At 39.9% G+C, this 12,055-nt stretch overlaps 2 protein-coding genes across 2 annotated transcripts in view; one reads left to right on the top strand and one right to left on the bottom strand.

Annotated features, from left to right (window-relative positions):
* The window catches only part of LOC111224609 (receptor-type tyrosine-protein phosphatase zeta-like), a 72,566-nt gene extending 70,950 nt beyond the window's left edge, over positions 1-1,616 (top strand). The window contains exon 33 of the mRNA XM_022749160.1: positions 741-1,616. Coding sequence (XP_022604881.1) covers positions 741-783 — 43 coding nt within the window. The 3' untranslated portion in view covers positions 784-1,616. The remainder of the gene's footprint in view (positions 1-740) is intronic.
* A 3,953-nt stretch (positions 1,617-5,569) lies between these two features.
* Positions 5,570-11,171, bottom strand: LOC111224918 (HMG box-containing protein 1-like). Its single transcript, XM_022749616.1, has 13 exons — positions 11,154-11,171; positions 9,914-10,018; positions 8,995-9,102; positions 8,669-8,879; positions 7,879-8,008; positions 7,581-7,692; positions 7,360-7,469; positions 6,936-7,092; positions 6,707-6,851; positions 6,418-6,542; positions 6,107-6,290; positions 5,877-6,018; positions 5,570-5,663 (listed from the first exon to the last, which is right to left on the bottom strand). Exons 2-13 carry the CDS (start codon positions 10,002-10,004, stop codon positions 5,646-5,648), a joined length of 1,533 nt encoding a protein of 510 aa, XP_022605337.1. The 5' UTR covers positions 10,005-10,018; positions 11,154-11,171; the 3' UTR covers positions 5,570-5,645.
* Between the last annotated feature and the right edge of the window lie 884 nt (positions 11,172-12,055).

Genomic DNA, 12,055 nt, shown 5'->3' with positions numbered 1-12,055 from the left:
GTTGCTGGTCAGCATGGAGCCTGGAGCAGCAGAGCTTTGACGGTGTCTGAGAGGAGGCCAAACATTAACGAACAGAACTCAGTAAATATAGATTAAATACATAATAAGAATATAATTTCTAATTTTGTCTCATTTCGTCAATTGTCAGTGTTTCATTAACTAATGAAATGTTTCTTTTTAATTCCAATAACTTCTATTTGAATCTTTTCTTCAACATTTATTTCTTTTATTCATAGTTTCTCACTTTCATTGTCTTGTTTTCCTTTGTTGTTTATTTTTTTCTCCTTTATTTTTCCCTTTCTTCTAAAGAGTCGAAATAAATATGAATAAAAATTCCAAACAGGAAAAACACAGCAAATTAAAGCCAGAACATTTGAGAATACAAATAATTATAAATAAACACTAATGACACTTGAACCAGAGGATGCAGGAAAAGACATTTTCACTAACCGGTTTTCCTGTAAGATGTTTTATGCACTGCACATGAACCAGCTGCCGCAGACCCGTCTTTAGAATAATGTTTTAATAACCCAGATCTCTGAGGCCTCACTAGTGACAGTAAAGTGACTGCTGGTGTTTACTGCTCGTTGTCTTTGTCTCGTTGCCACTGGCTCCATGGTCTCTGGTGCCCTGTGCCTTTTGTAATACATGTTATTGTACTTTGAATCTGTTTTGATACAACAACTGTGTGACTAATATGCCAAAATAATGACGTGTGATTTTTATCTATTTTCTTAAAGGGCATCTCGTCGTCTCGTTTGCGCTCATTGGTCTCGTTTGTAAAGGTCAGAGAGGAGATGGAGAAATGTCAGCAGACTCAGATGTTCTGTTTAAAATGCAACCTGGAATTTAAAGTGATATTTCACCTAAAAATCAGACGTTCCTGTAGGTTTGAATCGATGTAAGTTGATGATGGGTTCTGATGTTTTCAAAGTAGACAGAAAATATCTTGTAGCAGAAAAATCAAACCAGAGGGAAATCATCACAGCAGCTGTGAGTGAGTTAAAGAGAGGAAGGAGTGGAAAGAAACAAACGGCTGAACAAAGTGATATTAATGGAGATTTTCAGCTCTGATAAACCTCAGTGGCTCAGACTGAAAATGAAATTCAGGAGCTGAGAGCTGCAGTTTCCTCTGCATCCCTGTGCCACTTGCTATGACTGTTTTCATTTTTGAGGGGGTCCAAATGTTTCCACTGCGTCAGACTAAATCAATCAACGTCTGAATCACTTTCCAGCAGCGCTGCAGCTTGAATCTGTGTCCCCACTGTACACAGTTGTCTTGGGAAGCAGAATCATGAAGGCAGCTGCAGATCTGTGTGTAATCTGTCTCAACTCTTTCTGTGTAAATATCCCTGAATACATCATAAGGCCAAATTACTGTATGTTTATATTGTACCTCTATATATTTTCTATTTTACTATAAGAGGTGATTTTCTAGTCATTTACACATATATAACTGTGTGGATTCTATTTGATAATTTTAGCCTGGAAATATTGATCATGTTTATAGTTTTAATGGAATGTTTCTCTTTTTATCTTCATGATTAAGTAGCAGCATAATGTCTACACCTTTATCTCCAGATGTAAACTGGTGCAGTATGTATATAGCAACAAAATTAAAGATTTGATTCAAACCTTGTCTCATTTTCTGGAAGGGAACAAAACCAAACTTATCCCTTAGAGGTCCCATATAGTCTAAAGGTAGATGTCCATGTGTTGTTTGATTAGAAAGCAGGTCTATTTCTATGTTAATACTGTGAAAGTATCAAAGCGTTCAGTCCACAGAGAAATGCACACAGCCTGTATTCAGAAACTGAGCCTTAAAACCATATTTTATTCCATAAATCAGAAAACAGTCAGCCAATCAGAAGAGAGGCTCAAAACCTCCTCTCTTCTGATTGGCCTGTTGTTACTAGAGCTCCAGAGAGAAGCCTGAGAGAGATGTAAAACTACATTGAGATGTTTTTTGGTTCTTAAAACCACAAATATATCTTCTTATGGATCAACTCTTCAAATAAAACACAGGAGAAGAGGAAAATACCTTTAATTTCCTTCAACAGTCTAAAACATGTGAAGACACAGGACAAAAAGGATTATAGATTCATCATGCTTTTATTTATACTATAATACAATATAATATTGCATTGTCTCCCCTGATGGACCTGTACATGACATGATAGTAAAGACAAACAAAAGTCAAATAATCAATGCACAACCATGAAAGGTTAACAAAGATGAAGTCAAAACCAAAAATATATATTTCTATATAATCATATTAATATTTGTCATTACACATACTGTAGCAGTCACATAAGATAAAGTGTATATAGTGCATTAAGAATAAACCTCGCTATGCAGTGAGAGTATGAGTGCCCAGCCTGGAAATACTTCACACTTTTTTTTTTTTCTTTTTTCACAATTTCTGTAAAAATGTCATTTTTTCAGACACTTAAACCTGAAGCAGACTCCTGCCTCCACACGCTGCATGGACACAACTCTGAAGGTCAATACAACTACTTTCATCCAATCACATATTGTCCTTTAAGCCTCACACATCTGGGTTTGCGGGTGTTTACTCACTATCTGAGGTAATATCACTTTACAGAGGCACATGTTTTAAGACGGGAATTTTTTTTTCATTAACTTTTTGTGCACCATCATGCTGGGTTTTACTTTTCAAGAATAATATTAAATGAATTAGCAGATCTGTTGGCTCATCCCAGTGCTAACAGACGGTGTCTGTGTCTCAAACACCGTAGCTGGTTAGAAATCAGCCCTGAAGCTGAAGGACTGGGTCTGACCCCAATGACCAATTCCCAACAAGTGCTCGAGGGTCCGCGGCTGTCTCATTGTATAATCATCATATCTGAGGGCTCTTAATGTACAACAGTCTAAAAGAAGAAGTCTAAACATCTCAGGGCTTAATAAGCATCACTTTCCTCCATCTTTCAAACCAAAGCTGTGACGGATTAGAGAGTGAAATGCTGATTCCATGGTTGACGTAAACGCATTCAAAGAGATGAGAAAAACAATCTTGTATTTCTGATCCAAAAAAAAAAAAAAAAATCCAAAACATTCTGATTAACAGAAACCATTGATGCTTTTTTTCTGATTGCTGATCATCTTGATACGCAGCCCACTTTTATAGCAACAACTTCCACCACATGTTCAGAGTAGCTGTTAATCAGTGACCACATCAGCTCGGCGTTAGGTTGAATTTTATCTCATCTGTACCGTGGCCCAGAGAACTCAACACGCTGCAACTGGAAAAAACGCATGCAGACAAAACACAAACAAATTCAGGAACTATCTTCATCAATCTGACAACACGTGCTGCGAATACTCACAACACGACCAAATACACAAACACGCTGCGTGTAGCACAGACGACAACAGAAGTGTTTCCAGGGGACACAAAGAAGTGATGAACCCAGCTTGGATGCTCTTGTTGTTCAATACTTTTGAAGTTAAAAGCACTGAACTAGTGTGCATGGTATTATAATACATCCATGCAAGTGCGTCCCAGACAGGTTCATCACTTCTTTGTGTCCCCTGGAAACTCCTCTGTTGGCGACTGTGCTACACGCAGCGTGTTTGTGTATTTGGTCGTGTTGTGAGTATTCGCAGCACGTGTTGTCAGATTGATGAAGATAGTTCCTGAATTTGTTTGTGTTTTGTCTGTTTGCATGTGTTTTCTTAAGTCGTTGTGTGTTGAGCTCTCAGGGCCACCGTACATCTGTTTCTTCCCATCTGTCTGAAAACATTTAGATTTGCCTCATACAACTGGTTTTATGATCTTTTCCTATTTTTGACCGAGTAAACTCATTGGTGTTTTTTTTTTTTTTTTACCCAGAAAAAAGTTAGTTTAACTGTGGTTCTTACCTTGTGGGTAAGTGGAAGACTTTTTTTCTTTTTTTTTTTTAAATAAAGCTTTTGATTAACATGAACCTCATCACCCCTCACCCCACCTGTATTTATGTTTCTTTGATTATACACAAAGACACTTGGCTAGAACACATCTAAAAATGTTATCATTGGCACACAAAGATGTTCAAATCAAAAGCTGTAACATGTTATGGAGAATCTTTTCATTTGCCCTGCAGCCGCTGAGGGTCAGTGTCCTGCTAAAAGACACTTCAGCAGGGTAAATGATGGCTGACAAATCAAAATCATGTCCTTAGGTTATCCTGCTGCCTGCGCTATAATGGCAGTTTACTGTAAAGTGAATTCATAGCCTTTGTGACAATACTTGTTAATTACCGTAAATTCTCAAAAAAAAGCCCCTACAAGTTAAGTCTGAGGGCAGAAGGGGGAAATGCTCTTATTGTTGCCTCGACTATAACGGCTAAATTTAGCGTAATCAGCATTTCCACAGCAGTCACTCCACCAGTACAATGTGGTCTGCCTGTGCTTTCTTGAACAACTGTCAAAACTAACTCCTTTTTCAAAATAAAAGCCTTCTAGGGACGTAAAGTGATTCCGAAGAAATGTTTTCATGTTAAAAACACTTGTATTCAAAAAAAATCCTACACACTGTCTGACTTGCAGCAAACAACTTTATTGCGACGTTCGGTCTCATCAAGGAAAAAGAGGTCCAAGACCGAAACGCTGCAATAAAGTTGTTTGCTGCAAGTCAGACAGTGTGCAGGATTTTTTTTAAATACCACATTGGATCCCACATCCCGTTACTACGCACCTGCCTCCCACAGTGCTTTAAAAACCAAACACTGATCAGATGTTAAAATATAAAATAAAATAATTATCAAAACTGGACATAACCTACTGTAAATGGCCTGATTGTTTCTTATGTTGAGGTAAATGAAAACCTGGGCTCCTATTTGAGAATTTACGGTGTACATTTGTTTAATAACTATTATAAATTGTACATGATGAATTACATGAAAGCAAAGTTAATATGTTGTCATGTGAGTGCAAATACAAGTAATACAGGCAAGAAAATACTTTGAATATTTCTTTATATATAAAATATAATTTTTGGGAAAATAGCTACATTCTCTACCTAAAATGCTACAGCACCAAATCCTCCACCTGTTTCAAGCATATGGTGAGAGACTGAAAGTGATCAGACTCTCTGTTTTTTTTTCCTTTTACTGTCACAGTTCTGTAAAAGAATTTGTGGGACTTGATCTGCGTTTAAGTTTTGTTTGGAATTGCGTCCTCTCTAGAGGGAGGCGCTGTGGCGCTCCACAGCATTTCATACCTTGTTATAATTACCATAAACATATAATGATTTATTCCTCTTAAAATCAGAATCTTTTCAAAGCAAGAGAGAAGGAAGTGACATTTTCTGAGAGAAGCAGACACTGCTGCTCATTTTTTTCCGTGACAAGGTTTGTGAGAATTTGAATTAAATCCTCAGCTTGGGAGATCAAGGCAAGTCTGTTGTTAACAAAATATAATATTGAAGCAAAGTATTAGGTTACACATAGCTCTCTTTGTCACTTCTGAATGTGTGTGTGTGTGTGTGTGTGTGTGTGTGTGAGAGAGAGTGTGTGTGTGTGTGAGTGAGTGAGTGTGTGAGAGAGAGTGTGTGTGTGTGTGAGTGAGTGAGTGTGTGTGTGAGTGAGTGAGTGAGTGTGTCTCCTACAGGCTCTGTCATTTGTCCTCTTTTCTTCTCTGTAGCCTTAATTTCCCTGACAACCCTGTTGGGCAAAGAGGAGGCATTAGATAGCAGTACAAAGCACTGGGTTAAGCAGTGTGTGTGTGTGTGCGTGTGTGCGTGCGTGTGTGTGTGTGTGTGTGTGTGTGTGTGTGTGTGTGTGTGTGTGTGTGTGTGTGTGTGTGTGTGTGTGTGTGTGTGTGTGTGTGCGTGCGTGCGTGCGTGTGTGCGTGCGCGTGTGTGTGTGTGTCCTTACAGAGTTGGTGCGTTTGCGTTTCCAGCAGTCTGGGTTGAGTCTTTTCTGTTCATCTGCGAGGGCTTTGGCCTGTAGGGTGAACGCCCGGCGCTCCTCACTTCGCATTTTCTTCCAATGCTCACCAAGGAGGACGCTGATCGCTCTATGACACACACGCACACACACGTTACCATTTAACAAACACAGATACACTGTATGGCTTCATAATACACACCGCAGAGCACACCTACCTATTGTCCTTGCCTGGGTACATCTGTGTGTACTCCACCCTGAACTTCTTGGCAAAGAGCATGAAGGCGTTCATTGGCCGCTTGCACCTCGTGGGCGCGGCGTTACTACCTCCCTGTGCACCGGCGTGCTGGCTCTTGGTTGGCTTTGGATGAGGAGAGCGGGAGTGGCGGGGACTGTGGACATCTGTGGGTTTTAAACAAATTCACATGAGGCTGGAGGTATTTTAAAACATCCTCAGTTCTTGTTCTTACTGTTTCTGCTTATCCACACAGAGGGTTAACTCAAAGTCGGGAGATTTGAAGCACAGTACCTCTACTTTGACACATGTCTCTGTCTGGAGAAGCAGCTCCCCCACTGGACTGGGAGGCGCGCCGCCGTCTGGCCATACTGCTCAACACGTACACCGCAGAGGAGTCCAGAGGAGTGAAGTCATGACTGAGAAAGAGACACACACAATAATCAATCACGTGATCGGCCTCCTTGCCTCTTCAGGTTTTGAACAGCATCCACCATTTAACACTGATTCATCTTCAGTTATAAATCTATGTGGTTCTTTGTTTACTGTTAGTGGAGAATTCCACTGTAAGTGTCTCTTCTACCTCCTAAAGGCGTCAAAGACCAGTGAGTCATCTGTGTGTTTGGCATCTCTGTGTCCTGGAGGCAGGCACACATCTCCCACCTCCACTTCATAGCATGGTATCCCATAATGCACCACAGTCAAGCTTGGGTAGAAGGATGACCACCCTGATAGGAAGAAGGACAGACAAATGTGTAAAGAAGTCACGGCTGGTTTAACCAGTGTCAGTGTTGTCTCGTCATCGCTCCCACCTTTGTGTTTCACATAGAAGGGGTGGTCAAGTTGGCACCTGGCAGTCATGCGGGTGTGTCCAAATGCACCGGGGTCAAAGGTCAGCTGCAGGACGGCCTGACCAGACAACACGACCTCTGAGTGCTCCACCAGCTGCAGGCCCTCAGAGCCATAACTCTGTCAAAGAGAGAGCAGCGTTTTTATACGATAAATATTTTGTCTTCTTTTCTGTTCATCTCTGATTGTAATGACCCAAATTGCTATTTTTTCTTCTACTTAAATGACACAGAATGCTGGTGATGCTAATGTTACAAATATAAACACATTAACACAGAATAACCTGAAAGAGAAAAGAGCATTGGAAAGAAGAACTCGAAGGCCTGGCAGTCTACGTGTAGCCACAAGCTACTTATAATAATTATATATAATTCTAGATAATTATACCTTCAGAGATCTGGACTGGTCCTCATCACAAGAGTCTTCCTCAGCAGACTCCAACTCCTCAGCGTCCTGCCACTCCACATTACAGCCGCTGTGGAAACGCAGATGAGTGCCTGACGACAGAGGAGAGCAGCTTCCATCACATAAACGACAAACACGGATGACAGAAAACATAACAGAGAGGTTCTTTATTTTTTTAAATTCAATTTCTTGTGTGTGTCTACCTTTAAGAAAACAGTGCCAGGCGGTAGCTGGCCAGGAGAAGCTCCAGCCCATGTCTTCATCATCAGAGAGGGAGGATCTGGTTGACACTGCGGAGCCACATTCACTGCTCGTCTGTGGGAATGAGGAGAAGCATGATCAGGACACTGTGAGCCACTAAGTGTTTCAAACTCTAATAAACTAACACATTGTCAGTGTTCACTTATAAACAGCAGATTATTCTTGAGATGTTGTGTTTGCATTAATGACAGCGAGTGGCGATGAGACAAAGAAAAGGAAGCAGGTAAACGATAGCTCTACCCTGCTGCGTCGACGCTCCCTGCTGTGACCTCTGGGGGGCGACAGGCTGCTGCTGCTGGGGAGAGGAGGAGGAGGCCGGGCATAGGAATGTAGATCACTGCTGTTGCTGGAGATGCAGACCACAGAGGAGCTGAGAATGACACAGAATACATAAGGTAACTTACACAGCTGGTGCAATATGGCAGATTTAGCAGAAGTTTATTTAGTTAAGCTTTTAGTTTATATCTTAAAACGCCTTAATACTCTTGTTGTTGCTGTTTTTAACTTCATCTCTTCAGTATTGTCTCTGGGAATTTGTTGGTTTCAGTGACCTATGAAAAAGTCTACATTCCACAATTTAACTGTCAAAGCCAAACTCTGAGTAAACTAAAGGGATTTTTTGGAGGGGGCTGGGGCTGCAGTGGGACTTTGTTTGGACTCTTGCCCTTAGTTTTCTTAAATCCTGGCCACAGCTACTTTTGTTCTTTAAGGCCTTTAAGACACATTACAATGATACATACTGTCAAAACTTTATTTATATAGCATTTTTGTAAATGGTCACAAAGTGCTTAAAAAGTAAAACAAATAATAAACAAAATAAATAATAAAAATGTCAAAAATAATAAAGACTTCCAGAAATTTTTAGACGTAAATAATAATAATAATAATGATAAAAAAAACCTGTCTAAAAATAGATAAAAGTTAAGAAAAGTCTCTCCAATAAAAGTGAGTTTTAGGATGTGATATAATATTCATGCCTTTCATCCATAAGACTCATGTTTTAGCGCATGGAGAGACAAAGTGCACCTGCCTGCTGTGAGGACAGTCCTGTAACAGTGGGCTCTGGGGCCCAGTGGCGATGTGAGCCAGCTGCGTCAGCCAGTGTGTGTCAGGAGGCTGTGGGCTACGTGCTTCTGAATGTGCATGTCGCTCCTGGTGTGACACACCCATCTCCACCTGGTAAACGGGTGGTGCTGTTGGCTCTGCCTCCTCCTGAACCTCCTCTAGATCTGGCAGGTCGTCTGGCCGGAGAAAACAAACAGCAGGAGAAAAGTTTTGTCTGAGAAAAACAAACACCACATGCACTGTGTCCATCAGCTGTGTTATAAACCGGGTGTATGCTAGTGTCTTATTTACCATATTCCATGAAACTGTCACTGGTGGGGTAGACAGGTGAGGAGGAGAAGTGTTCCTCACAGTGGAGCAGGTCATGTGATTGGTCTCCATCTGTATCCATAATCACTCCTGAAGGTGAGAGCAGACAAACAGGAGGTCACAGTGCAGGAATCACACTTGACTAATGGAGACTTTTACAGGTTGAATTTGTTGTTGAATTACATTTAGATTTTAAATTTTATTTAAATTTAAATTTACTGACAAGAAAAGCAATATATTCATATTATATCAATAAAAAGTAAAGCATTACAAACACTTAAATATAACACTCAACACAAGTCAAATAAAATTAGTATATGTTGTGTTTTCCTGATCTATTCCCAATCTATCATTATTATCATTATTAATAACCCTCAACATAATATTACTTATTAATAAATAAGAATAATTACAACAGTTTTTGAATTTTCAAAGATTAGTCTGGCAGTTGGTTTGTAGTTAAAGGGAAACTCCAGCAGTTTCACTCAGCTGTATATCTGTAGCTTTGGAGCAGCTTCCAAAGTTTGAAGAAAATAACCCTCTTTATGTCATATGAGGGTTATTACAGCCTGGGCTTAGAAACCCGACATTTGTGATGGAAAGCCTGCATTACAAACTGGAGGTGAAGAGTTTTAAGGACACAGATGTTGATGAGGTAGCGAGGGTCTATCACAAAACGCAAAAGAGTAGTGTGGATCCAGTTTTTTTTAATCTTGCTTCATACTAGTGATTAGCCTGAATATCTCATCTTCTGCTGCTTTGATTTTAACTGTTCTTTTTTTTTTTTTTTTTTAAATCATTCTCTTGTGAGTCTCCAAACTGTATGAAAGTGCAATTCTAAACCACTGAAGTGCCCAATTAAAAGATTTCTATCAGTAATGATGCAGTATAGGGGCATTACCTGTGTGTTCTGCCTCAGGCTCGGGCTCCTGGACCTTGTGATTTTTGGGGTCGCTGGACAGCACAACTGGGGTCACCACCTCCCACACCATGATGTCCACAGTCACTGAAATATGAAGAGTTAAATTATACACTATAGTTATATACTTATTTTGTGTAGTAGTTTTTTTTTTATGTAAATGGACTAATTTGAACTTTATGACCTAGAGATACTTTAATCTACACATTATTGTCATAATCCAAAACCCCCATGGATATATCACCCACCATCTGCGCGAACACGCGCACACACACACACACACACACACACACACGCACACACACACAGAGACGGAGAGAGAAACACAATCCTTCACTGAGCTGTATATGGTTGGGGTGACATCGAGAGAGACAGGGTGACATAGGGTAACTGGGCTGGCTGCCATTACCTAAAAAACGCACCTAAGTTTAGACACATTCTCAAAGCTCCAGTATATTCTCATATCCATTACTTACATGTTCATTACTTAATGTAATGATATTGATGTAATTTTAATCAACACCATGAAAAAGTCGGTTTGCAACATGTAAACACGATAACATGTTGCAGTCTTATCTATTTCACAATGTCCTCGTCATGTGACTCCCTCTTGTTTATAAACTTTGAGATCCTGCACGCATGCGCATAAGAAGCCCATTCATTCAATACAGAGAAGGGCAGCGATAATACATTTGAAAATAAGTGGTTGAAAATTAGTAAAAAGCACCAAGTTAACCATCCAGGATGAACTGAGAGTCGTGACATTACCCACTGACATTAAACACTACAAGTCTCAACGACTTTACACTTTGTTAAACTAAAGACGAAACTGTGTTATTTGTTGTCACGCAGCAAAAAGTGCCGTTGAAATACTGAAGTTACGTCGACGAAAACTAGTACAAGCTCTATCGCCTGTGTTTTAACGGACAAATGAACGACGTTAATGGGGTTCAGACTATGAAAATATGATTCTATACGTTAAAATGGACGAGCCATCTTGTTACGCAAAGGCAGTTACAACAAAACAACCAGCTAACGTCAACAATGAAGCTTTACGGGGCGAAGAGAGAAACTGTATTTAAGACAAAAAACAAACGTTGTCAGCTCCACATTTTTACTCGTATGACAAGTTCGAGGAAAAATCATTCAACTTGTGTAAGCACTTATCAAATTTAACGCTTTAAAACCCATAAATGATTTCAATGAACTTTCCTCAACTCACCAAAACAGTCGCCTTGTACGGGAAAGGGGGCAGGTATAAACATAATTTCCCCAGCGATCCTATTGGTCAGATATGATGTCAATCCACAGCTTCTCTCGCTCTCATTGGTCATTTAGTGCAGGCTTGTTTTCTTCATTATATGACCACAACAATAAAACTCTGGGTGGGTTAAAGTGATGAAAGCGCAAGTGACAATTACAAAACAATTAATGTGCCGTTTATTCAGCTCATTTACTTTTTTAGGAATAACCAGAATAAGCCTGTGATACTGCAAGATAGGAAGAAATATATTACCCCCATATTTAACAATGTGGCAAGATCATTTAATTTACTTAATCAACTTTAAATCATATTTAAAGAACTCAAATACATACATCTGAGCATTGAAACTCGAAGACTGAGAGCGTGTGGTGCATGTAATGCTGCAAGTGTTGACATATAGTGATGAAACAGACTTAAAACAAGGAAAAATATGTTGGTGCCCTTTGCAGCAACAGACAAATAGCCTTCAGCTAAGTTGTAATGTGCCCAGTGTAACTAACAAGTGCAACAGGTAGTTTCAGCCAAATAATCATCTGTCTATCTCTGTTTCAGAACCATTCATAATCATTGTATAAAATCCTTCATATCCTTAAGTACATTCTTCAGAGTAATTATAGAGGTTTCACTGCTTCTTATAACTAAGCGAGTGAGAGCAGCATATTCAGGTCTTTCCAGTGAAATTATGATAAAAGTACATGTCTCTGTGGACTCACTGAAGCAGCTGAACCAGTCTGTAATCTTATAGGTCTACATTTAAATGGCACAGAAACCTGTGAAAGAACACAGAGGGGAGGTTGGGTTCACTGCCCTCCAGTGGCCACAGTGAGGAGCTGCAACACTACGACATTAGACATTATCAC

The sequence above is a fragment of the Seriola dumerili genome, unplaced genomic scaffold, assembly GCF_002260705.1.
Source record: "Seriola dumerili isolate Sdu_G_001 unplaced genomic scaffold, Sdu_1.0 BDQW01000138.1, whole genome shotgun sequence".
In the NCBI taxonomy this organism is placed as follows: domain Eukaryota; kingdom Metazoa; phylum Chordata; class Actinopteri; order Carangiformes; family Carangidae; genus Seriola; species Seriola dumerili.
The sequence above is the reverse complement of the archived record's forward strand: the minus strand, read 5'-3'. Positions and strand labels throughout refer to the sequence as shown.